At 45.8% G+C, this 27605-nt stretch overlaps 1 protein-coding gene across 16 annotated transcripts in view; it reads right to left on the reverse strand.

Moving 5' to 3' along the window:
- Positions 1-7146: 7146 nt before the first annotated feature.
- The window catches only part of Kif1b (kinesin family member 1B), a 134346-nt gene continuing 113887 nt past the window's right edge, over positions 7147-27605 (reverse strand). For 15 of the 16 annotated variants that reach the window (XM_087660161.1, XM_087660153.1, XM_087660157.1 and 12 more), the window contains 11 exons: positions 25784-25898; positions 24217-24350; positions 23214-23275; positions 19694-19839; positions 19278-19517; positions 17122-17193; positions 15185-15306; positions 12817-12966; positions 12332-12524; positions 12029-12147; positions 7147-11414 (listed from right to left, as the gene is read on the reverse strand). In XM_087660161.1, the coding sequence (XP_087516287.1) occupies positions 11372-11414; positions 12029-12147; positions 12332-12524; positions 12817-12966; positions 15185-15306; positions 17122-17193; positions 19278-19517; positions 19694-19839; positions 23214-23275; positions 24217-24350; positions 25784-25898 (1396 nt within the window). In that variant the 3' untranslated portion in view covers positions 7147-11371. 16 annotated transcript variants of the gene reach the window in all.

The raw sequence follows: 27605 nt of genomic DNA on the forward strand, positions 1-27605 counted from the left end.
CTCTCTCTCTCTCTCTCTCTCTCTCTCTCTTTTCTGTCTTTCTGATAGGTACCTGATGTCCCCACTCCTCCCTCAAATTTGCCTCAGCTCTGAGCTGGTCAGACCATTATTTCCAGAACAAGGGAGTACCAGGTAGAGCTTCCCCTGGAAGATTTTTTTTTTTCTTTTTTTTCAGAGCTGGGGACCGAACCCAGGGCCTTGTGCTTGCTAGGCGAGCACTCTACCACTGAGCTAAATCCCCAACCCCGATTTTTTTTTTTTTTTTCTGGAGCTGGGGACCGAACTCAGGGCCTTGCGCTTGCTAGGCAAGTGCTCTACCACTGAGCTAAATCCCCAACCCCCCGATTTTTTTTTTTTTTAAATTGAGAAAATCCTGTTTTACTTATTTTTTTTTTATTGGACTTTATTTACATTTCAGATGTTATCTCCTCTCCTGGGAGATCCTTGAGAGTCAGCCTGTTGTCCAGTGTGTACAAGGCCGGGGTAGAAGTGGGAGTGGTCAAGTTTCCAAGTTAATGCTTTGCTTTGATTATTTATTTAGACAAGATCTCAATCCACAGCCCTGGTTTCCAGGCCTTTGAATATGTTGTGGTGTTGAAGCTTGAACTTCTGTACTAGTCAGGGTTCTCTAGAGTCACAGAACTTATGGAATGTCTCTACATATTTAAGGGAAATTATCGGAATGACTTCCAGTCTATAACTAATCCAAGATGAGCAGCTATGAATGGGAAGTCCAAGGGTCCAGTAGTTGCTCAGTCCCACAAGGCTGGATGTTGTAGCTGGTCTTCTGTAGAAGCTGGAATCCAGTGCTGGCAAGTAAGAGCAAGCAGGCAAAGAAGAAAGAACTGTTCCTTTCTCTGTTGTCCTTATGCAGGCCTCCAGCAGAGGTGTGGCCCAGATTAAAGGCATGTACCACCAAGCCTGTGGATTTGGAACTTGCTCTGTCCCAGGCTGGCCTTGAACTCAGAGATCTGCTAGCCTCTGTCTCTTGGGATTAAAGACATGTACTTACTATCTTGCCTGGGCCTAAGCCTTTTTCATGTCCACTATGCCTCAAGATCTGGATCAAAAGCCTGTGTCCTCCAGCCTCAAGATCTGAATCATAGGCGAGCTCTCCCATTTCTGGATTGTAGTTCATTCCAGATGTGGTCAAGTTGACAACCAGGAATAGCCGTCACAAATTATTTTCATTATTTTGAGACTAGGTCTCGATTTGTAGCCCAGGGTGGCCTCAGACTCCCGGCAGTCCTCCTGCCTCTCGGCCTTCCCAGTGCTGAGACAGCAGACATGTACCATAAATTCAGTCTTATGTTTTTACAGAATATGCCCAGTCTCGGCACTGTAAGTCTACAGTTGAGGCCTCCCCAGTCCAGGGCCATGCAAAGGCAATATAATTATTGTAGTTATTGTCCAGTCCCCCCTCCCCTTTTGCTTTTTGTGTGTGCTTGTCTGTGTTTGGGTCTGGGCACACGTGTGGTAAGTATGACTTGCAGGAGCCAGAGCCATGCTCCCCTACCGTGTGGTTCTTGCACAGCAGGCACTCCCCCCCCCCACCCCCCCAGAGCTGAGGAGCTGAGGACCGAACCCAGGGCCTTGCACTTGCTAGGCAAGCGCTCTACCACTGAGCTAAATCCCCAACCCCTTGTTTTTTGTTTGTTTGTTTGTTTTTTGGTTCTTTTTTTCCGGAGCTGGGGACCAAACCCAGGGCCTTGCGCTTCCTAGGCAAGCGCTCTACCACTGAGCTAAATCCCCAACCCCGTTGCTTGTTTTTTTAGGCAGCATCTTACTGGATAGCTCAGGCTGGCCTCAAATTTGCAATCCCCAACTCCACCTCCTAGGGTTACCAGCTTGTTGCCGCAACACCTAACTCCTCTTAGGCCTTCTTAACTCCAATGGGCCATGGGCTGAGGTAGGCATATCAGGGAGGAGCTTCGCTGGCTGGCTTTCCCTGGAGGACTAGAACATTTTGCAGTTACTGCTATACTGGATGCCACCACCACAAGCTGGTTTCAGCATGTTAGCCTTATAGCAAATAAGGAGAAACCCTGGCTCAGAACATCTCGGAGAAGGCTTCACTGAGATGAGAGAATAGCCCTGCACTGGTTCTCAATAGACCTCAGGTGGTGACTGTAGGCTCCTGCCTGTTTGCCACCTTCCCAGGACAAAGTTCTGCGGTCCCAGTTGCAGAGGATCTGGTGCCTTTCTCTGGCCTCTGTGGGCACTGCACACACGTGACACACAGACATATATGCAGGCAAAGCATCTGTACATTCAAGTACAAATAACATAGAGTTTTGAAGTTAGGGAAAACAAACCATTGTTCATCTTGTGTGTGCTCAGCGAAGTGACTTTCCCAGCCAGTTAGTGGTGGAACTGAACTTTAACCCTGGGCCCAGCGGGGACCAAGTCCTGGACTCCTCTTTCTTAACACAATCAGCATGACATGGTCATGCCTACTTATAACTTGTGAAAATGGCTAATTCTGTGTATCAGAGAATTTAGTTGACTTCAAATGGAAGGCTGCCTTGACTTTCTCAGTGAGGAGTTTGGGAGACAGCCGCCTGTGTGAAGCAGGGCTAAGAGAGCCCTGCTCTTGTGACGGGCATACCTTTCAACTTACTTCAACTTCTTCCTCCTCCCCTGGGCTTACTTCCAACAGAGGATTGCCACTACATTTTGTTGCAGGGACGGATTGATTACTCTAGTCTGAGATTTAATAAGGAAGAAATTATGCTGAGTCAAAGTGACTAAACGTCTGGACTTCCTTAAGCCACCACTGAACAGAAATTACTCTACGCACACATATTTAGGTATCAAATAGCTATTTTTCTTATTCACCATTGCTAACCCATACTGGAATGGTCCAGGGTTTTTGTTTTGTTTTGTGTTTTTGTTATTGTTGTTTATGTTAAGGTACTAAGGGGAAAGTACTGATTCCCGGGGATGTTGGAAAACTACAGGAGAGTGACCTGAGAGAGAGACCAAGGCCAGTGGCCTGGACACTGGTCACACTGACAAGCGGGCTGTATGTAATACTTAAAACTTAATTCAGCTAAAAAAAAAAAAGTTGGCTTGATTTACCCACTTACATCGAGAAACATCAGAAACTGCCAGCCCTCGGAGGCTGTGGCAGTACTGAAAATGAGGCCAGCCTGGGCTGTGGAGAGACCTTGCCTCAAAAAGTAAAGGGCTTGGGGGGGGGGGTGAAGGGGGTGTAGCTCTGGTAGAGCATTTGCCTGGCATGTCCAAGGTTCAAAAAAAAAAAAAGAAATCCTAGCCACAACCCTGTCCCTTGAAGTAAATCCTCCCAGGGTGGAGCCCTCTGTTTGTCTGTTTAACTTACATAAGACAGTGTGTCAGCAATGACTTAGTTGGTACAGACGTCAACAGTTCAGCTCTGCCACCGACCTTTCTGTGTAGTTCCTATAGTTGAACTCCAGTGGCTGGAGGCAGGCTAGGGAGAAAGCACTTTTCACACACACACACACACACACACACACACACACACACACACACAACCTCTCACACAGACCCTCTCAGAAACACTGTCAGATACACACACAGACACACACACAAGACTGAGCTGGTGAAATGCTCACAAGAGGTTCAGGGTTCTGCAGGGACAAGGCAGTTTCAAAGGGAGGCTGCAAAATCTTCCCATCCAAATAAAAAGTAGACTGTTACACACACACACACACACACACACACACACACACAGGAAGCTGGGTTGAGGCATAGCTTAGTTGATAAAGTGTTTGCTGGGCAATCCTGAGACCCGAGTCCCAACCAGGCACGGTGACTCCTGTAACCCCAGTGCTGGGTGGAGTCAGCTGGTGGTCAGTCAGCTAAGCCTTCTCAGTGAGTTCCAGGCCCCTGGGAGACCCTGTCTCAAACAAACAAAGAAGCTTAAAAGTACCTGAGAAATGGCACCGGAGTGCACATACACACCAAGATAAATAAAGACCAGAAATCTAAGGAGACGATAAAAACAGATGCAGAGTTGCACGAGACCGCCCGGTTCTCCTGCTCTTGGGAGGGAGCCCTAGGTAACCACCTTTGTGAAAACAAGCTCAGAGATGATTACTGAGTTCAAACTGAAGTCTGACAGAGCTTAAGCTTAAAATAGAGCCCACGGACAGACAGTGATTTAATTCGTCCCTCCAGGATCCATTAGCCCCTGCTAGTTACACTGTTTCTTTTCTTCCTTTTGCAATAAAAAAAAAAAATCTTTGCAGAATTGTCAGTAAACCTGAGCACAACAGCACCCATCTGACGGCACACATCTTCGGTAGGGACTTTGGAAGCAGAAGCAGGAAGATGAAGACCTGCAGGCTGGGGAGCTAGGAGATGACTCATGGACAGGGACACCGCTGCTCTTCCCGGTTCATGTTCCAGCACCCCAGAAAGCCAGGCAGGCATGGCAGCACACACATGGATAACCTCAGCACTTAGGAAGTAGATCAAGGAGAAGACAGAGTCATCCTTGGGCAGGAGAGGGCTCTGTGCTTAAGAGCGCTTATTGTTCTTCCAGAAGACCTGGGAAGATTCCAGAACCCACAGACAGGCTCACAACTCTAGTCCCAGGGGATCTGTTGCCCTTTTCTGGCTTTTTCAGGCACCAGGCATGCACATGGCACAAAAAACAACCAAACTCACACATACGCACCCCTCCCCTCAATCTATAACAGGACCTTCAAAGTACCAGAAGTGCCAGACTGGCTGGGGACACAGGACATGGCTCAGTTGCTAAGAGTATATACCTGGTGTACGCAGTTCTGGGGTTGTTCCCACACCATGTTAGACTGAGCAAGGAAGTGCAGGGCTGAAGTCTCAGGACTTGGGAGATGAAGGATCAGGAGTTCAAGGCCATCTTCAGCTACACAGCAGCTCAAGGCCATCCTAGCGGAGACTCAAAAACAAAACAAAGAGATGCTCCAACCCCTCAACTCCTCAGCTACCGAGGTCAGACTTTAGATGAACTAAGTATATTTGCCCCCGGCCTAATTCGCATCCTCTAACAGTAGTTTTATTAATCGTAACAGTGACCAGGGCCAGAAGAATGGCTCACTGGGTTAAGGCACATGCTGCCAAACTTGAAAACCTGGAATCTGATGCCTCTGACCCACATGATAGGAGAGAATTGACTCCTGCAACTGTTCTCCCACCTCCCACAAGAACCACAGCATGTGAACACACACACACACACACACACACACACACACACACACACACACACACACACGATAAGGAGACGTAATAAAAAATATGACAATGTGGTCTCCATCCACCTTTCTCTTCTCTCAGTTGATTCTGAGATGGGGATGGCACTGCCTGGCTCCCAGACTCCTTACCGTCGCCTGTTGCCCACGCCTGTGGTCACGGCTCAGTGCTTATTCTTGGCTCATCAGCCTCACAGGATGGAGCAACGGAGCCCTTCCTCTTTAATGGCTCTTAGTCTGCTAGTCAAGTGCCACGTTAGAGAGCACCCAGGTCATCCCACTTCCTCTTTGTGGGACCTTCATGTATCGAGATCTTCTTCCTGACCTCGTGTATTAGGGTGCTCTGAAGTTCAGCTTTAGGTGTCCTGGCCCGTCTGGAACCTGTCCCCTCCGCACAGACATTTTACCATCTCCAAGGCTCCAGGGAGCTGCAGCACCTGCTTTGCTGAGGCTCATAGCTAGGAAGCCACTCTCTGTTCTCTACACCTCCATGTAGATTTTTAGCAAATGTGTTTTTTTCTGGTTTTGTGATAAGATTTCACTACATAATCGAGACAGATCTTCAACTCAAAATCTTCCTGTCTCGGCCTCCATAAATGGCAGGATTACAGCACGAACCCACCATAGTTTTATTAGAAAAAAATTAATTTATTTTATGCATATGCATACATGTGTGGGCATGGGTGCCAGGGTGTGCAAGTACAGGTCAAAGGACAGCTTGTAGGAGTTAATTCTCTTCTACCACATTGGCCTCTTACTCAGAGATCCACTTACCTCTGCCTCCCAAGTGCTGGTATTAAAAGCATGCACCACCAGGCCCGGTTTTATTCTTACTCTTAATAGAGCACATGACACACACACACACACACACACACCATTCTTTTCTAATGCTTCTCCTCTCACTTCATGGCCTGATCTTGGTCTTGAGATGCTCTTTCCTAATAAACCTCATTTCTGAAAGGGAACTGTATGTCAGCCTCCTTTCTTAAACTGACCACTGCATTAATATATCTAACACTATTTGCTTAGTGTTAAACATTGGAATACCTCTCACTGCAGCGGAGGCCACAGGTGCCTTGCCTGCTGTCTGTGGTGAAATCCTGCCCTGGACAGCTGGATCCTCCTGCTTTAGCCTCCCAAGCACTGAGATCGTGGGAGTGCACTGCTGCAGCTGACCACATCATTGCTTTTGTCTAGGTACAGGCTTCATGGCCACGGTCCCTTGTCTGTGCTCTGCTTACAAGGGGAGGCTCACTGCAAATTTCAAACTGCTACCTTCCCTAACCGTCCCCAGACCCAACTCCAGTACAACTCATCGTGGGTAGATCTATGAAAGGGGCTCCTGTAGAATTCCCCACATCTTTCAGACAAAACAGTTGCAGAAAACTCAAACAGCTGCACATGTGCTTCTCAAGTTATATCAGAAAAGAGACCGTACGTTACACCATGATCTGTAGACCAGGCTGGCTGAGAGCTCAGAGATGCACCCACCTCTGCCTCCCGTACCACTGCTTGGCTGGCACACATTTTTAATAGTAGCACTCAGGAGGCAAAGGGAGGCAGATCTCTGAGTTTGAAGCTAGCCTGTTTTACAAAGTGAACTCTAGGACAGCCAGAGTTACAGTCTCAAAAAACCAAAATAAATAAATAGATAGATAGATAGATAGATAGATAGATAGATAAATAGATAAATAAAATTATCTCTCTAAGAATCAAAATTAGTAAGTGATGGCTTTCCGAAGAGCATAAGAATAAAGTACAAAAGCCTGGGGGCAGGGGTGCACACCTTTAATCCTAGTAATCTGGAGGCAGAGGGAGGCAGATCTCTGAGTTCGAGGCCAGCCTGGCCCTGAGTTCTGGGATAGCTAGGGCTACACAGAGAAACCCTGTCTCCAAAAACCAAAACCAAAGAAGAAAACGCAGGCGGTGCGATGCACTGGTTGTACCTTTATTATTTTTACCTCGTTCACTAGCAGTTCTGTGATGCAAGGTTACCACACACAGTTAGATAATGTCTGCATTACACATCCAGGGCTATACAGCAAAAGAATCAGGGTTAGTACAAATACAAGAACTGTATTTACATTTTGTATACTCAAGCTCCAAACATTAATATTTACAAAATAAAACATGAGAGTGAATCCAGAATTAATAATGTACATTGTTGCTTGTGCTCAACTCCTTCCCTGGGGAGAGATCAGTTTGCAAAGTCTTGGTTCAAAAAGGCCACTTATGCTTCATGGATTCTGTTATAGCATGGGGAGGATGACGAGAGACTGGACTCTCAACAGACAAGTATGTCAGAGCCACAAAGTCTACGACAATGCTTAGACGTGAGGAAGCTGGTGGATCCCTCAGGTGAGCTGATGCCTGAATAGACAGCATGAGAAGGGTCAACTGACGACATGACAACGGACGGACAACATCCAGGGTTGGCACCTGCCTCTGCCTGACTGTCTGTCTGAGCGGCCGTCTACCGTGAGGCTCTCTGATCTGCAGGACTGTGACTGAACCGAAGGCATCACATAAAACTGCCAAGTGCTCTACCGTTGAGCAACCCCCTAACCTCTGCTGTGAGAATTTAACACCAGCTCTGTATCAAGTCTTAAAGACATTTCTTAAATTTCCATTTTTAAGTAATTAGGGGCGCTCTTAAGATTTATTTTTTTTTGAGCTCATAAATGGCCTTTTGAACAGTGACAGCAGCAGTCCCCCAGCTGACGACTCTGCCTTGCTCCATGGCTGTGATCTTACTCATGGTGGAGCACAGGCTGTGGCAGATGGCTGCAGTGCACAGCGCCACAGTTTCGCTCAAATGCATTCGGCGGACCTTCCAGGAGCAGCAACAGAATTATTCCTTTCTCCTCACAGAGCAAGTTAAAGACTACAGTTTCCAAAAGGAACCCAAATGAAGAGTGACAGACGCACACTAAACAGACCACGTGCCCCTGGTATTGTTCAGAAGAGCCAACGTACAGCACCCAAGAGGAAAGCGCACGAGTCCCAGCAGGAGCCAAACAGGGCAGAACTTTGCCTCTCAGTCCAGTGTGCAATTCATTACAGCTGTATAGATATACAATACCTTACAAAATTAAATATCCCTGTAAGTTAGACAGGAAGCAGCAGATAACAAAGTCTATGCTTTGACATATATACCAGGAAAAATCATGTTTTTAGACCCCAAACACCTTTCACAATCATTCATTCCTTCATCTAACCAAAATTTTAAAAAATTGAAAAATTAATAGATATGCAAATTCCACATAGCTGAAGGGAAAAATTAATGTTTTCTTAGTTGAGGAACCTTCAGCCTCACCTCACCAAGTTTCTCATTTATGGATGGAGTTCAGGGCCTGCTCAGAAGCAGTCTGGCCCGTGCTCCTGCCTAGCCTTGTGCAGAGACTGACTGGCCCCTGCAGTCTGGGCCTGAGAGCTGACTGACTCCCAGGGTAGCCTCCCAGAAGCCGCAAGGCCTGAGCACTGGCGGGGACAGTCATGAGGCTTTATCTGCTTGGGAGGAAGAGGATAGAGATGTGAAGGAAGGGGAGGCTAATTCGTTTTAATCAGCACTCACTTTTCTGTAATTTGTTATGTTTTCCTTGTAGGTTTTTTGTTTAAATGAGTGCTTTGAAATTTAAAAAAAAATTATCTTAATAGTTTCCTTAAAGGTTAGTTGTCGTAACTTTCCTGCTACTATAGCAACCACAAACATCTCATGATCAGGTCCTGCCATAAAACCCTTTCTCCTTCAGAGCTTTGAAGCTTTATGGAACTAGAACATCAAGCCCCCAAATGCTCAGATTCTGATCGAATCGTGGGCCTTACAGTACGGAGGGCCCAGTGACTGCTCCAACCTTACTTTCCCTGGCTTCCTAATGAGGCCTCCTTACAGGGAGCAGCTGATGGAGGAGCGGTCCAGTTTGGCTCATGCTAACATTTGATATTTGCAAAGCAAAGACTTTCTAAACCAGTTTTGTTTGAGTTAAAACACAAGCCATCGCAGGGTTTAGTGTGTCACACAAGTCACCCTCCCTCAGGCGTCATAGACACGGATCCTTCCATCTAACTTCCTAACAGCAGCAACATCAGTGATTCAGTTTAAAAGCGACCTTTGCTCTTCGTTTCCCTGATAGACTTGGTTCTGGTCCAGGAGACTGTCTACCAGCATAGACAGCCTGCAAATGAGCATACACCAGAAGGACACGCTGTGTCCATCAGACACAGACTCCTAACTACATTAAAATCTCATATATATATATGCTTAGAGAACAAGTAACATTACAGTTAGTAACCTATGCTTTAAGGAGAGAAAGAAAGTTTTAAAAAATCTAACAGAGTGATCATCTTTTAGATAAGAACAGTCTGACTTCTGCCCTTTCTTTTCTCCATGGTCCACTTTTCCTTTTCTTTGCAAGGCAACTGTAACAAAAGGAGCTGGGAGTCCTGTTCTTCAGAGAGAAGCCCGCTGAGGTCTGAAGCAAGGGTCTGCACGCTCGCCCCCTAGTGGCTACTCTGCAGTGGAGATGAACCGGTTGGCCAGGAGCCTTCCCGAGTGGAGGTGAGCAGATGCCTTCCTGGGTGGGTGAGTGATGCTGACCAGTAAAGGGCAGCGTGAATGGGCCCCAGGTCACTGGCACAGCAACTGAAGTAACCCCGGCGGGCATTCTGTGCCCCACTCAGTCCTCAACACTTACTGGCAGGTGGAGGAAGAGCCTTGTTCTCTATGATGACCTCTTGAACCCAGAGACCTGGCTTGTTAGAAGCCACAGAAACTGGCAGCAGTGAATTCTTCCTAAGGGAGTATTTCCAAACCACACAGGGACATGGGGGCAGGGGCATGTCACGATCCAACAGCAAAGTACAGGGCAGTTGGGGACAATCTTTTTTGACCCTAAATGTCTTCTGATTTGTTAGGTGATAGGTACTGGTCAGTTCTGGCATCCAGAAAACAACGCCATGTTTGCTTATATGGAGACAAGTATTACTGTGAATGGCCACTGGGCTCAGATGGAGACTTCAACGTTTCCGCTGAAGCCACAAGTCTCTGACCAAAGGGAGCTGCAACAATCACTCCTGCACTCTCAAAGCAACAGGGTCCAGTCGATCACCAGAAAGTCAAACACTCCCCAGTCCCTCTTGTGGGAAATCTGCTCATGACATCACATAATTCCAAACAGTAATGCCAGAGGATAGGCAGGGTTGGGAAACTCCTAGACAAAAGGCTCCTTCCCAGTGGGGAGACAAGTTTGCAGGACCCTGATGTGAGAAGCTGTAACTCTCACCCTTGCAACTGACCAGTCTCCTGCAGCAGCCTGAGCCTTCAAGGGCCAGCAGCAGCTGCTGTTCTAGGTTGATCTCAAAGGTCCCTCTGTATCTCCACTCTATAAACCCATGTTCTGAGCCCTGATTCAGACAGAGAATTTGAATCCCATTTCTGAGCTTCCCACAATGCTTTCCCTGAATGGAAACACAGGAATTAGCCACTAGAAGGGGTGGGGGGGAGACACACACAGACACACAGAGACACACACACAGAGAGAGAGAGAGAGAGAGAGAGAGAGAGAGAGAGAGAGAGAGAGAGAGAGAGAAAGAGAGAGAGAGAGAGAGAGGCAGACACAGACAGACAGACAGAAAGACAAAGAAAAGCAAGTGTTTTTTTTTTTTTCTCCTGGCTAAAAATACCAAATGTCTCCTCCCTTAGTCTCTCAGCCACCCAGCAAAAAGTAGATTATCATAAACAAAGGGGGAAAAGAAAGAGAGACAGAGAAGTTACCCTGAAAACCAGAGTTGTACAGAGACAACAGCCAGACAGTGACCATGAAGGGGACCTATCGTCCAAAAGGAAGCTGAAGTATGCAGGAAAATCATTTGGAGACCTGCTGGACCCCTCGGGGTGTGTGAGTGTGAGTGTGTATGAATGTGTAGTGGATTTGTTCCCCTTTGTTAGGCCACATGCTACAAGTCAGCACAAGAATGAAGAGAGGACAGAGCCATGGAGATAGGGAGCAGGAGAACTAGAGAAGTGCAGGATGACGAGGGAAAGTCGTTAAGCCACAGGATTACATACAAGAATAACCGTCAAGAGTCACAAAGAGAATGAGAGGTAACACTTTCTTTATCTGTCGAAGGTGAGCAAGGCTCAGGAGGGTCGCTTAGTATTTTGGCTGGCTTGGGCATCTGCGAGAGAGTTTTGACCTATGAGAAAACAGGAGGCAGGGTTAGAAAAGTGGATGCGGGTCTCCTCACAGGTGATACTGCAGGCCCAGGTTTCTATGCTCCTAAACAAATGGCTAGACCAGCAATTCTCAACTTGTGGGCTGGGACCCCTTTGGGGGCTGAATAACCTTTTCACAGGGTTGCACACCAGCTATCCTGCATAGCAGACATTTACATTATGATTCAACACAGTAGCAAAATGACAGCTAAGAGGTCTTCCCTACTCTGTGAACTCTGTGAGATAAGCCCCTTACACAGAGGGCTGGACTGTGGGAGTCCATTAAAGCACTCGCAGTCCTTCCTGTACTCAGGGCTCTGGACCCTATACAGAGCTATTGAAAACTGAAACCAAAAGGAGACTAAGTGCGTCCATGCCCAGTGTCCCTACCCTTGTCTTCTTTCCATTGTCAACCCAGTTAGAAGGACATATCTTTCCTGTCTAGGCTGGTTATCTCTGGGGCTGAGAGCCAAGCAGAGAAAGGAAACAGCTTCCTATCGTGTAGTGCACGCCTATGACCCCAGCCCTTGGGACAAGGGGGAGACCTCAGAACTGTCTCAGCATGACAAAATGAAGGAAAAGAACGGCAGTTTACCTTATTGTGCCAGCCAGGAGTGGGTTAAAGGCGTATAACCAGTCATTCATGTCTTTGTCATTGAGAGCTTGCAGAAGGACCCCACGGTGCTTTGTGCACACAGCAAAAGTGTTAGGTGTCTGGAAAGAAACATTAAAATAAAACCATTGGAGAAAATGAATAGCTACGACCATCTGGTCACATTCACAGGGTGTATTGCACTGCACACTGATATAAACTAGGATCCATGCCACAGACCAGGACACCAAACGCAAAAGGGAAGAACACAGGTAGCAACAGACAGCAGAGTCGGGACAGACTGACCTTCAGCATGGCCTGCTGGTCCTCGCTGTACTCCACCTGTGCTGTGGACAGGTTAATGATGCCACGCTCTACTGGGTCTTTGTCACTGTTATAGATGAAGACGTAAGGGCGACGAACCACAACGAAATGTTTAGCCCAGTTACTGGAGAGTGGCTCTTTGAAATGCAGGTATCCTTTCTTAGACACCACTGAGCTAAAAGGACATTGCAAAAGAAGTCAGTTTCTCCTAAAGTAAATGGTAATCAGCTGAAATCCATCAATACACGCTTCCACTAGGCAAGCCCTCAGATGCAACAGGACAGGAAAAGGATCCATTTGGCCTAGATTATCATTGGCCAACGCAACACAGAAAAAAAGCAAATGCCACAGCAGCACAGTGTGCCAGGCTTAGACACCTAAAGCACACAACAAGGAGAGTCAGTGTATGCTAGGCTGGAACGACCCTGCACAGCAGAGTTAAAAAGGCTGTGTGTCACAGTACTTACCCTGCTCTAACTTCTTCAATGTCTGGAACAAGATTGAGAAATTCATTCTTTCCTGCTCGGGCCAAATAGGGTGTCTCCACAGTTGGGATGATCTGAAACTGTTCAAATTCCTGGCAGGGACTAGACGCACGAGAGTTGGCTTCTGGGGTCCTTACAGAGGAAGAGAAGAGTAAGAAGCATTTCAGGAAGGTCAAAGCAACTGTGGACATGACCTCACCCAGACACAGTGCCCCTGCCCAAGTACCAGAGGCAAGCATCGGCTTCGGAGTTCAGCTAAAACAAGCTGGTGTCAGAAAGGTAATTCTCAACTCCAGTTAGCTGTCCTTGGAAAAGGACGCTGGGGACAGTGAATCGCAGCCTCTCTTACTCCTGAGAACACAAGCGGCTGACTATGAACTCGTGTTCTCTCACGAGTTTCCTATCAGTCTCAGGGCCAGAACAGACACAGTGGTTCTCAAAGTGTGGCCCCTGACTGACAGCAGCAGCATTCCCTGGGACTGGTAGACTTCACAGTCAGAAACTCGGGGAGATGCTTGGACACTGTGCTATAGCAAGTTTCCAAGGGTTTTTAAAAAGTTCACCACCTTGGGGACAGTAGAGAAGGCAAACAAATGCAGACACACCTGGACCTAGCTATAGGTTCCTAAGAGCATGGGGGGCGGGGGTTGGGGATTTAGCTCAGTGGTAGAGCGCTTGCCTAGCAAGTGCAAGGCCCTGGGTTCAGTCCCCAGCTCCAAAAAAAAAAGAACCAAAAAAGGGGGCACGGGAGTAGAGTATGATCTGGATCATTCTTTAGGTCTCTGTTCTGGTTGTTAGGGATTTCCTAGAACAGCTTAGCCTGACGATTCTGTATCTTTCTTTCTCTCTCTCTCTCTCTCTCTCTCTCTCTCTCTCTCTCTCTCTTTCTTTCTTTCTTTCTTTCTTTCTTTCTTTCTTTCTTTCTTGTTTTTCCGGAACTGGGGACAGAACCCAGGGCCTTGCGCTTGCTAGGCAAGTACTCTACCACTGAGCTAAAGCCCCAACCCATCTTTCTTAATTTTTTTTTTAATATTTATTCATTTATTATATAAGTACACTGTAGCTGTCTTCAGATGCACCAGAAGAGGGCATCGGATCTCTTTACAGATGGTTGTGAGCCACCATGTGGTTGCTGGGAATTGAACTCAGGACCTCTGGAAGAGTAGTCGGGTGTTCTTAACCGCTGAGCCATCTCTCCAGCCCCATCTTTCTTATTCTAATGACCTATTTCGCATTAGTTACTATTTCTTGCCCATGCATGCGGAAGCCAGAGGTCAACACTAGATGCCGTCCTCTGTCATTCTGCACTTAATGTTTAAAAATGTTTACCTTTTGTGTAGTATCTGTTTGTTCTGTCTCTCTACCCTCCACTCCCTCTGATTCACCAGCACATATGCCCCTTCCAACTTCTCGTTAGTAATCCAGTGAGTTCAGTTAGTGTTGTCTATAGTCACACAGGCGTGGGGCCATATCCTAGAGCACGGGCAACCTACCAGTGGCCAGGCCACAGCTCCTGAGCTAGGAATTGGGCCCTGTGAGCCCCACCCCTAGCCACAGGCCAGCTTCATCTTATGCAGATCTCAGGCAGGTGCCCACAGCTGCCATGGCTCGTGAATGCAGTGGCTACTCCACATCCAGAAGACAGCATCCCACAGCCTTCCTCCCATCCCCCGCTGTATGGGTCTTTGTTGTTGTTGTTGTTTTGAGATAGGGTTTCTCTGTGTATCCCTAGGTGTCTTGGTACTCACTCTGTAGACCATGCTGGTCTCAAACTCAGAGATCTGCCTGCTTCTGCCTCCCAAGTGTGCGCCACCAATGCTTGGCTCATCCCCCACCTCCCTTCACCCCCAAGCTCTTGAATTCCTTCTGTTCCCTCTCCTGTGATGTCCTCTGAGCCTTGGGGATATTTTTGAGACAGAAACTCTCACTGAACTTGGATCTCAGTAATTTAGCTAGACTAGTTGGCCAGCAAGCCGCCAGGGTCCACCTGTGTCTGCCCCCTCGGCACTGGGATGGCAGGCGTGGTCCACTGCAGATGCTTTCTATGTGGTTCCCCTGCTTGCATGGCAAGCACTTCACCATCCGAGCCATCTCCCTGGTCCTCCCTGCTTTCTCATTTCCTGAATTGGGATGCATCTTACATTGGAGTGGTGTTTTTAAGCTTTTGCTTTCTTAGTAACTCATATAACAATTTCATACAGCTAGTAACATCCTAAACTTAATAAAATTAAATGAAAAAAGTACGCACACATTTTAGAGTTGTCCACTGTAGAACAGTGATGCCTGCTGAGCCCAGAACTATAGAAAAGCTGGGCCTGTTTACCTGTCTCTGTGAAGTCTGAGTACTTACTTCTGATCCATAGAGCTGCTCCTGGAGTCCACCAGGGAGGGGCATGTGGAGGAGGGCGTGAGGGTGGAACTGCTGAAACTGGACACCGAGGGGTCGCGTCCAATCGGAGAGATGTCAGACAACTACAACAAGGACGGCACCAATGAGGTTCAGCAGCAGAACAATGGAGTGCAAAAGCCCCAGGGTCCACCTGTCTCTGCCCCCTCAGCACTGGGATCCACTGGCGTGGTCCACTGCAGATGCTTTTTACATGGGCACTGGGGATCTGAACTCAGGATCAAGTGCTTGCATGACAAGCACCTCCCCTCTGCCCCTGCCATAGAGCAGTGAGTTGTGTAAGACAACTAGTGCCTTGGTTTTATAAGGCTGATTCAGTCATTAAAGAAAACTACACACAATCATTACTGTTCGCAGGCAATGCACCAAAGCCTTGCTTCTGTCTCCAGAGTGAGGAAAAAGAGGAGGAGGAGATGAAGGAGAGGGAGGAAAGAAATGAGAAACTTTATGTGTCTCTAATTCTCCTTGCTATTAAATACTCTGCACATAAACACCAAACACCTATAGCACATGTGCATTGCTCTAAGCACCTATAGCACACGTGCATTGTCCCAAGGACCTACAGCACACGTGCATTGTCCCAAGGACCTACAGCACACGTGCATTGTCCCAAGCACCTACAGCACACGTGCATTGTCCCAAGGACCTACAGCACACGTGCATTGTCCCAAGCACCTACAGCACACGTGCATTGTCCCAAGGACCTACAGCACACGTACATTGTCCGAAGCACCTACAGCACACGTGCATTGTCCCAAGGACCTACAGCACACGTGCACTGTCCCAAGCACCTACAGCACACATGCATTGTTCTAAGCACATGACAAGGTCCTGTACTCATAGAGCAGGCATTAACGAAGAAGACAGACATTCAAAACGTGCCAGATCGTCAGGCCCATGTCAGTACTCAGGAGGCAGAGGCAAGCAGACCTCTGTGAGGTCAAGATACTCCTATACCAAGTCTCTGAGAAGCCAGAGATACCTGGTTAGGACATGTCTTAAAAAAAAAAAAAAACAAATAAATAAAATAAAATAAAAAGTACTAGATATTAGGGCCAGAAATATGTCTCAGTGGTCAAGAGAACTGGCTGCTCTTACAGAGGACCTGGGTTTGAGTCCCAGCACTCACAGAGTATTTCGCAACTATCTGTGACTTCAGTTCCTGGGGATCCAACGTCCTTTTCTGACCTCCACAGGTACCAAGTACAAACATGATGCACAGAGCTACATGCATGCAAAATACCCATACATATAAAATTAAAATGATAAAAAGGAAAAACAAACTTTGCAGGGGGTCACTGGCCTGCTGTGTGTGCTAAAGAAGCCTACTCCCAAGAAGGCAGTGCTGGAGCAGAAACCGGAAGTGAGGAGGGAGCGGAACAGGGGAACATCTAGAAAAGGAAGGTATGGGAAGTGCAAAGAGACTCAGGCAGGCAACAGCTGGGAAGGTTGAAGGGAAAGCCAAAGGGTCAAGCTGATGAAGGCCATGAAGGACACACGAATATCTCAAGAGCTATCAATCTTTGCCCAATGCACTAAGCTTGATGTCACCGATAGCTTCGTGTTTTTGTTCCACACAGAAGCAGAGTACTTGCCAACATCACAAGCTCTTCTGAGGGACTCAAAAACAAAACAAACAATAAAACTAATATATCCTATCATGGTGACCCTATGCATCCTAGAAGGGGTCTACTGACTTTAGAAGTCAGTGTTCTAACAAAATCAGAAGCCATGCCAGAGCATAACGTTACACGCCTTCAGACACAGACACAGTCGGCACCTATCTCAACCTCTAAAAGCAGCAAAAGTTGAGACCGGACAGCAGGGAAGGAAAGGGTCAACACCACAACAATGAAAAGTCATCGCCTCGGTACACTCACCTTACAGTCACTGATGCTGCCATGTACCTGGCTGAATTCTCGGTTGAAAGTGTGGGTGAGAAGCTGCAGGCACTGAGAATGAGAGAAAGACAGTCAGTTAAGGCTGAACATAAAACTCCAATGGCCAAATGAAGTCCTGCATAGGAGGAGAACCAACATGCCCTACACCTATGCTAGCTTAGAGTAACTAATGTGTTGAGGAAAGTTAGCGTGTGTCTAGTTAATGCAATAAAAAGCAAATGGATTTCAACAACCATCCTTAATACAACCAAAGCAAATTACTACAGACATAGCTAGAAGTGTGTAAGAGGGGTTGGGGATTTAGCTCAGTAGTAGCTCAGTAGTAGAGCGCTTGCCTAGCAAGCTCAAGGCCCTGGGTTTGGTCCTCAGCTCCGAAAGAAAAAAAAAAAAAAAAAAAAGCCGAACACCAGAAGTGTGTAAGAGGGCTGGAGAGATGGCTCAGCGGTTAAGAGCACTGACTGTTCTTCCAGAGGTCCTGGGTTCAATTCTCAGCAACCACATGGTGGCTCACAACCATCTGTAATGAGATCTGATGCCCTCTTCCTGTGTCTGAAGACAGCTACAAGTGTGCTCATATACATAAAATAGATTAAAAAATATTAAAATATATATATATTTAAAAGAAGTGCTTGGGAGTGGAACATTAGAAAAGCAGAGGCAGGCAGATCTCTGTGAGTTCAAGACTAGTCTGGTCTACATAGCAAGTTTCAGGACACTAAGGGCTACATAATGGAGAAACCCTGTCTTAAAAAAAAAGTGTTTCGGAATATAACAAGCAGAACTAGGCACGGCAGTATACATCTCTAATTCCAGCACTCGGCACAGCCAGGAACTGGTTGCTACAAATTCAAGGTCACCTTGACCTAGACAATAAGTTTCAAGTCAGCCATGGCAATACAGGAAGACTGTGTGTGTGTCTCAGAAAACCAAAGGATTGGATATCTCTCTGATTCTCAATTCAGTAAAAGACATGTGTTGGGAGTGTAGCTTAGTGGCAGAGTGCATCTAGCATACATGAGGACCTAAGTTTAATTCCCCACACTAGAAAGCCAAAACTAAAACCATGAACCCTTCTGGTTGGACACACTTTCCTAAACACACTAGAAGACATGACACACAAAGAACCCCTCTCAGTTTTCTATTTTATCTGTTGCCAACTACAGGCAATTGCAAGCCCAGGAGTTACCCCCCTTTAAAGAGGCTTCGTTGTTTCTGATGAATCAGTGTTAACAAGGAGCGCTCTCTCTCTCTCTCTCTCTCTCTCTCTCTCTCTCTCTCTCTCTCTCTCTGTTTCACAAAGCTATCCCTTTCATTTCTGCTAAAGACGACTCTTTTTTTTTTTTAAGATTTATTTATTATATGTAAGTACACTGCAGTTGTTTTCATTCAGACACAGGAAGAGGGCATCAGATCTCATTACAGGCGGTTGTGAGCCACCATGTGGTTGCTGGGAATTGAACTCAGGACCTCTGGAAGAACAGTCAGTGCTCTTAACCACTGAGCCATCTCTCCAGCCCAAGACAACTCTTATTGTTGACAACTTCATGCATTTTTGGCAGTACTTAAGGTCAAACTTATGGCCTTGCACATGCTGGGCAAAAGTACTCTACCACTGAGCTATATACTATTCGTCCTCCTAAAGAAGTTTTAGGGGCTGGGGATTTAGCTCAGTGGTAGAGCGCTTACCTAGGAAGCGCAAGGCCCTGGGTTCGGTCCCCAGCTCCGAAAAAAAGAACCAAAAAAAAAAAAAAAAAAAGAAGTTTTAATCTTATTTAAAGTACACAGGAACAAACAAATACCACTTGAAATATTTACATCATTCCCAGGACCCACTGGGAAGTGTTGGCTGCCCACATAGGATCCACTCCATTTCCTGTCCCTCTCCCACATGAATTCCCCAAGCTTCTGGATACCCCTAATATGTGTTTCCAAGGCCAGCTCACAATACCAACTCTATAGGACACAGCACGGTGAAAGGCTTGGGATCTTTCTTAAGCTCAGAGGCAAGGGCTGACCCTTACTATTCAGTATGAGTATCAGTGTCTTCAAAGAGAGCTGCTGAAACGACAGAGCAGAGTGAGGCTATCTCAGTGCTCTGCTGGTCGGGACTCTAAGCAAAACAGAAGGGTCCCCACCTTTGTAGCCAGTTCTTTCTCTCGGTCTACCAGGCTTTCAATGTCTGCTGAGTCGTAGCCACTGCTCTCGCTCGGTGTGATGGCGCTTTCAAAGGTAGTGGTTGAGATCTGAGAAGAGATGCTGGTCGAGGTGCTAAGGGTTCCACTGCTGAGGCTGGGGGACAGTGAGTCACTCATAGACTTGGGTATGCTGTCACCAAGTCTCTCCCGAAGCAGCAAGAAGTGGCGAGTTTTTTCCACCTGAGAATAGGAACATTATTATCTAAGCTCATTAAATGTTTTCATATGCAAATAAACATGCTCTCATCATCACAGGAAACCAAAGAGCTGAGGAGCCACGCAGAGGAGGCAGGGGTAGGACTGGGTGGTTGCTGTCCTGCCTGAGTCCTTGACTGGGCCCGGTCTACCCTTGATACCTCATGCAGAAGCTCCAGCTTCTCCAGCTCCCATTGGTGTTCCAGGATGAGGCTGTCTCCACGAGGTCGCCAGCCTGCGAGGTTCTCCTCTCCCCGAACATACGCCACCGAGGTATCCAAGACTTTTCTCCTCCGCCTCTGCATGCCTGACAGAGGAGAAACGTTTTTTGTTTTTTAACCCCCAGAGAAGAATCTAATACCAATTTAAGTCAGAACAAATTACTCTTGCACATTTTTAAATGGCAAACTAAATTTGGCCTTAAAATCTGTGCGATTTTATTGATTATTAAGATTGATCAGGAATGATGGTGGTGCACAGAAGAGGCAGAAGCAGGTAAACCTGTGAGTCTGAGGCTAGCATGGTCTAAACAACGAGTTCCACACTAGTCTGGGGTACATAATGAGAACAGAAAGAAAGCAAGGACAGAGTGGCCTTTAATCCCAGAACTTGAAAGGCAGAGGCAGGTGGATCTCTGAGTTTGAGGCCAGCCTGGTCTACTACAAAGCGAGTTCCAGGACAGCCAGGGCTATACAGAGAAACCCTGACTCAAAATCCATAAAAGAAAACAGTGTTTCCTTTCATTTGAAATGCTTGGCCTGGACTAGGGCCTGTGTAAAAAAACAAACGCTTTACCGTGATTAACCTGTGTCTCAGCCATAAGCATGGATTCCTGGTAATTCCCTGGTAAGGCCGATGTTGCTCAACAGTATGAGGTCAACAAATGATCTGTGCTAAGGCGGTACAGTAAGCAGCTGTAAGGTTTTCTGGACAGTTGGGCTCCAGGGCTCAGAACCTGTGATCCTAAGACTTGGAAGGCAGGGGCTGCGGTAAGTTGTGGGCTTGAACAAAATCCTGTCTCAAGATATGCTTGCGGGGGTGGGGATTTAGCTCAGTGGTAGAGCGCTTGCCTAGCCCTGGGTTCGGTCCCCAGCTCCGAAAAAAAAAAAAAAAAAAGAAAAAAAAGAAATGCTTGCTTTCTTATTTATTTATATAAGTATTTTTTTAAAGATTTATTTAGTTTATGTATGTGAACACACTACTGCCATCTTCAGACACACCAGAAGAGGGCATCAGATCCCATTACAGATGGTTGCACACCACCATGTGGTTGCTGGGATTTGAACTCAGGTCCTCTGGAAGAGTAGTTGGGTGCTCTTAACCACTGAGCCGTCTCTCCAGTCCAAGAAATGCTTTCTAAGACAAAGATATCTTTTGGTTTTTGAGACAGGGTTTCTTTGTGTGTCTGTGTGTCTGTCCTGAAACTTGCTCTGTAGACCAGGCTGGCCTCAAACTCACATAGATCCACCTGCCTCTGCCTTCTGAGTGCTGGGACTGAAGGTGTGCGCCACCATGCCCCACTAAGCCAAGTTATTCTAATTCTCTCAACAAGTATATATTTCACAGCCTAGTTATCTTGTTGGAAACCATTTTTATAACCATATTATATATCATAAGTCAATAGTGTATCTTACTACCACCACCACTACAAAATTGGCTTGTAAAATACTAAAAAAGATTTCTTCCTCCCACCATGAATGAGACTCCAACCTTTTTCAGTAATACTCCAGAAGAATATGGTGTGGTGTCAGGAGCCATAATGGGACAAGCTAATAACTGGCAGGTGATCTTCCTGAGTTGTTCTGCTTCAGATTATTATATAATCTGCAACAGGTTCCCTCTTATAAGGCAAGGCCGTAGGAGAATTCATTTTAGGAAAGATTCCTGCTATTAAATTGCTTTTCCTGTTGTTATTAAATATATATATATCAATCGTTAAGTAATAGCCCACCCCTCTGGAGCAGATCTCTGCAGATCTATGAAGGTGTACTGTCTCGTAGTGATGCTACATAGAAAAATAGATGGCTTTTTAAGTCTTAATGATGATCCTGTAAGAATTCCTAAAATTATATCAGTGATTATTAAGCTTTTTTTATAGTGGGACTGCTTTTAAGTCTCTTTCTGACAGTCAAAACTGAGTGAGAACTCTGTCAGTCTCCCAAGTGTCACCAGTTAATTGCTTTTTAGATAGTAACCAGACTTTCTCCTACTCAGAGCACTTCCTAAGAGGTTGTAAAACAATTAACCAAAGGTCATAAAAGGGAACTAACGATTTATTATAGGTGCTAGGACAGAGATCAAAGTATTGACTGGGTTTGTCTATACAAAACTTCACTAATAACTTAGCTATGTTTTTTTTTTTTTTTTTCCGGAGCTGGGGACCGAACCCAGGGCCTTGCGCTTCCTAGGCAAACGCTCTACCACTGAGCTAAATCCCCAACCCTGACTTAGCTATGGTTTTAATCCTTCGGTGAACCTGTGGAACTGTGACAGGTGATGGATGTTTAGCCAGATAATTACTCCTGATGCATATGTGTGTAAACATTCTCTGTTGTAAACTTCTATTTCAATTTATGATTTGATTTTTTTTGTGTGAACTTGTGATGAACTTTATAATGTGATCATGTATTCTGAAAGATGTTTAAGTGCTGAGGATGAAGAAAAGAGTAAGGACTGAGCTGGAGAGGGACTGAGCTGAGGAGTCAGGACTGAGCAAAAGAGAACTGAGCTAATAAGGGTGCTAAGAAGAACTGAGCTGAACTGAGCTAAGGAGAAGTGAGCTAAAAAGATCTGGGCTGAGAAGAAATGCAGAGTGGAAATAACATAGAGACTTTAGGTAACTTAAAATATTAAGAGAGCAATGTGCAGAATGCAGAGGGAAAGAGGAAAATAGAAGCTGCAGAGAGCAGAAGGAGCAGGCAGGCTTCTCCTTACCATGGGACAGAACTGGTTCTTTCTTAATACAAGGCAGGCTTACTCTTATTAAAGTAACAAAGCTTTCTTCTTACAAACTTGGATTTAATTCATTTAGCATTAAAAAGGTAGAAACTTTTTCTTTCTCTGTGTAATAAAGATTGGAGCTCATCTTTCATCCAGAATGAGTGAGTTCTTTCTGCACTGGTGCTTGGTCTTTTGCTCCATATGCATATGTAAGTATGGATGTGTGTGTAAGAATGTAATTGTGAGAATGCATGCAAGCTGAACCCAACTGGTATGAGAGGAAATGTATAAATGCACATTCATATATTGGTATATGAACTTATGTGTGTTTATGTATATTTACTTGCCTATGTAAAAATTTATCCTTCTGCAATAGCTATTCTCTTCTCCTGGTTCAATAGAAGTTTACTGCTCCAAACTTCCCCCTAGCTGCTAAATGAGACGCATCTGGGCAAAAGGGAAAAGGCTCTAGCAATTACTCCTTTACTTTATCTCCTGCTGTTTTAGGATGAGGTGCTAAGTGCCAGAGACTGCAGTTTCTGGACTCAGAGGAACACAGAAGGCAGGTCAGCTACAGTAGCATAGTAACTTAGACTTACATAAGTAAACTTTTTATTATTATACAGCAACCCTAAAGATCATGTAAGACCAAGCCTAACCCTCACTGACACTATTACCCCTCCACTGCCTCAAGAAGAACCAACAAGAAGAACCAACCCTGGCAGTGTAGAAAGAGCTTACCTGGGCTCCCAGTATCTGCCATTTTGCATAAGCTAAGCTCGTAGATTCCAGTTACTCGGTTGCTATTTGAAAATAAAGTAGAACAACTGATGAGTTTGTTGTAGCACAAAATGGGGGAAACCTAGGTTTGTTTTCTTAAGAAAGAGCATGTCTTTTCAATGGCTACAATTCCACACTTAGCTGCACACTTTTTTCAATTTTATTTATTTGTGTGTGTGTGTGTGTGTGTGTGTGTGTGTGTGTGTGCATGCATAGGTTGAAGGTCAGCTTGGGGAGTCGGTTTTCTGGTGCCATCATGTGGGCGCTGCCACTCAGGTTGATGGCCAGCCCCTTCACCCCTGGGCCATCTCTCTGGTCCTAGTTAAGACACTGATTATTTTTTTTTATCATTAACTGTCATTTGCTTATTTACTTTATTTCTCATAGGAGATGCCTATTTTCAGTTTTATATTTTGACCACTGTTATTTCAATATGATGAATAGAACAGAATATACTAGGAAATTTGCAACATAAATGAGAAAACTAAGACATAAGAGAAGACAGGAAAATGTCTGAGTGGAAGGAAAGGAGTAACAACATTGAATCGCATTATAGTAATTCTTATTTTATCCATTAAGCTGAGGGGTGGTGATATTCAAGCACCCAGGCTAGATATTCTCAGATGTCTACTTTTGAGTGCCTTAAATATGTACAACAAATCTTACAGAGAAGAAACTCTTAATGGCAATCTATTAAAAATATGAGTAACAGAGACAATTAGTCCTCACTAACCTGCTTTGGAAGTATTTATACAGAACACTCCTTTCCTTCATAAACTCACGCACTCACTAACATTGTATTAAATGCTACCATGCAAGTCATCTCAGCTCAGGTGAGTGTCAGTTACTCTAATGGTTTATAGATGATAAACTAACTTGCAACAGAAGCTGGGGGTGCCTAAGGCCTGCTGTTTCTGTTGGACTAGGTACAGAACTGAAAAGTAAGCTTGTTTCAAAGACTTACGAGTCTGGTGACTTTGAGTAGCCACTACCAAAGAGGTTTCTCAGAGAACGTGGTGGTGAGATCTTGGCATCTCGGGAATAGAAGACCATGCACACATCCTTAGTGATGACGGCTGGCTGGATGCAATGATCCAACTGCAGACAGACAAGATAAAGTGCTATGTGATACAGGCAGAGCAGCGGTGCTGAAAGGCTGTCCAGCAGCAAATTTGCTAAGCTGGTTCCTGTAGTGGGTTGCTGCCACCACAAAATGGCGCTGGCTTCCACTGCACCCCACGTGGAAGGCCAAGATAGCCTCCGCCATTACAAGATGGCGCTGGCCTCCGCCGTGCCAGCCGACTTCCTTTCAGGAAGTTAACTGTGCGCATGTGCAAGAGTGCCTTCATGCCAGGTCTTTGCCCACTCCGGGGCGTGCCTTATGAGATCATGGGTAAGCGACCAATCAGGTGTGGATGCGCCGCGCTAGGATGTATATAAGCCGCGCCATGCGGGCGCGCGGGGCTCTCCATAAGATTTTAATAAAAGTTTGGCTGCCGCAAGGATTCGTATGTCCCTGCGTGTTTTCTTGCTGGTGAGGTCGCGCGTGGGACAGGTTCCAACTGTGGAGATAGGTGGGTTTTTGCTTCAACAAATAATAATACAAAGTCAGGTGCATTCATGATAAATGTATATTTTCTTTTGAGGGAAAATCCTATCATTGCACACTATTTAACAATGAAAAAGTCAGGCATGGTGGCACATGCTTTGAATCCCAGCACTTAGGAGGCAGAGGCAGGTGGATCTCTATGAGTTCAAGGCCAGCCTGATCTACAAAGAGAGTTTCAGGACATCCAGGACTACACAGAGAAACCCTGTCTTAAAAAACAAAACAAAACAAAACAAAACAAAGAATGAAAGAAAGAAAGAACGAGCAAGCAGGAAGAGAAGAGAAGGAGGAGGAAGAAAAGGGTGAGGAGGAAGAAGAAGAAGAAAAGAAAAAGTGGAGGAGGAGGAAGAAGAGGAGGAAGAAGGGGAGGAGGAGAGAAGGAGGAAGAAGAAGAGAAGGAGCAGGAGAAGAAGAAATCGAGACAGAGAAGCTCATGTGAGGATGGACACAGGGCCATATGTGACAGCACAAAAGTTAGAACGTGGCTCAGACCAGGCATGATGGCTCATGCCTGTCATCCCAGCCAGCATCTGGGAAGGAGAAACAGGAGCAACAACTCATCCTCAGCTACACAGTAAGTTGGAGTGAGCCTTGGACACACGAGGCTCAAAGAAATAAAAACGGAAGAACTCAGGCTTGTCCTAAGACCTGGAACAACACGAAACAACCAGAAAAACATGGTAGGAAACTGTCTTAACTAATGATTGGGTTCCTGAAGCTTAAATGATTAAAACAGTTGTGCTCTTTTGACTAAACGGAGCCCTAGAAGAGATCTAAAACAGTTAGAATAGTTAGCAACGTGAAATCAAATAAACAGTTTAAGGATACGGAGGGGGAAGGGATGAAAAGTAGGTTGGAGTTTTGCTGACTGCTCCCTGTCACTGCCTACGTCTCAGGCCAGCCGAATTGATGGATCCCTTACCTCCAGATAAGCAGATAAGGTCATGTAGATCTTTTCTCCATAGGGTGTCACTCGGTTCAGAAGGAGGGAGTTATGTAGGGAGCTGTCCCATACAGCCTCAAAGCGGTAGAAGGTCCTGAGGTCAGAAAGACAATGTGTCAACCCAAAGTAGCCAACGGTAGCAGAGAGATTGCTCCTGGCGGGGTCCTAAGGAACCCTGTGCCGATCACTGCCACTCTCTGCTTATCTCACTCTAACAGAGCAGGTGCCATCCACTGGGACACTTAGCTGCGTGCTTCATCCCTGCTTTGAGATGAAGCTTTTCCCTGCTCACATGTCCACTGCAGTCCCAACTCAGGCGGAGACAGGAGGACTGCTGAGCCTGAGACTAGTTTGGTCTACTTTCCAGTCTGTTCTACCAAGTTCCAGACTATCCAGGGCACAGCACAAGACTTTCTCAAACAAATCCAGCCTCCCTCAACACGAGCTATGAGAGCATTCAAAGGAAACAGGAAGAATATAGACAGAATCTGAAGAAGTAGTTCAAGTGAGCCATTCTGTCTGTTTTAATGACAAACAAGGACTCAGCACACATGGTGCTTCACACCTTTAGTCCCAGGACATAGAGGCAGTAGGAGCTCTGAGTCCCAGGGCAACCAAGACTACACAGAGAAACTCTGTCTAAAAAAGCAAAACCAAACCAAACCAAAACCAAACAAACAAACAGAAAAGGCAAGGACTCAGTAACAGGTAGGCTTCGGTTCCCATATGACAGCTCTGCAGACTTAAGAGACGCTTAAATACCTGGGATACTTGAAGGTAGGAATAGGCAGAATCTAATTATGAAAATCATTATTTCAGCGAATAAACCCAAGTTGATCTATTAATAGGAGAGACGAATTTTATAACATTAAGGTAGTTTTTAATCATTCATTCCATCTAAATGTATCTGAAAATCAACCGTATAGTTAAGAAATAATCATAAGCTAAATTTAGCAGACTGGTTTAAGATCTTCAAGTTTTAGTTTTTCCTACTGGCAATATGACAGACAGGTGGCACTGATGGGGCTTCAGATCAATTCCAAGGCCTGTATCATTTCTTCTTAGAACTCTGATACCTTATGGGGGAGATGCCTCTTGTCCACCCAACCCCCTCACAACACTAGCTCTTAGAAAGAACAGAACTCCCCCTCACAGAAAGACTGTTTACCGTATACTACTCCCTGCCAACCACGTTCTTCCTTAATCCTTTCCAAATGCTGACCTCACTAGTTCTGCTTTTTAGATTTCCAATGACAATTAACAGGCATATCTTCGATCTGAGCACACCCATGCATCTTCCTCCAGAAATCATGAGCAGGGAAAACTCAGAAAGTGACTCCCCTGAGCACAGCTCATGTTCCCAGTGCCCAGATTTGAGGTGCAGCCACGCCCACCTGCAGCTGTCCCACTCAGGCCTTTTCTGGTATGTGACTGTCGCTCAACGTCAAGTTTTGAGGCAATGAGTGTGGGACAGGACAATCCTCTATACAAACTCAGAAGGCATACAGCAACAGTTTGAAACAGCCACCACGTGACCCAGTACAACAGAAATGCCAGACAAGGAAAGCCTTTTTCATGGCATAGAGATTCCACAGAACACCTTTATGTACTCAAAATCTTGTTTAAAGTAAAACCTTTATCTCAATTTAGTTTAAGAAATTCTAATAATGGGAAATGTCTTTCATACAGCACAGGCTAGCCTCATATGCAGAGGTCTGCCTGCCTCTACCTCCTCAGTGCCCTGCTACCAAGCATGGTGACACCAACTTACTTATGGTTACACTTGATGCTCTGTGTGTGT

The sequence above is a fragment of the Rattus norvegicus genome, chromosome 5 (genome assembly GCF_021556685.1).
Source record: "Rattus norvegicus strain SHRSP/BbbUtx chromosome 5, alternate assembly SHRSP_T2T, whole genome shotgun sequence".
Classification (NCBI taxonomy): domain Eukaryota; kingdom Metazoa; phylum Chordata; class Mammalia; order Rodentia; family Muridae; genus Rattus; species Rattus norvegicus.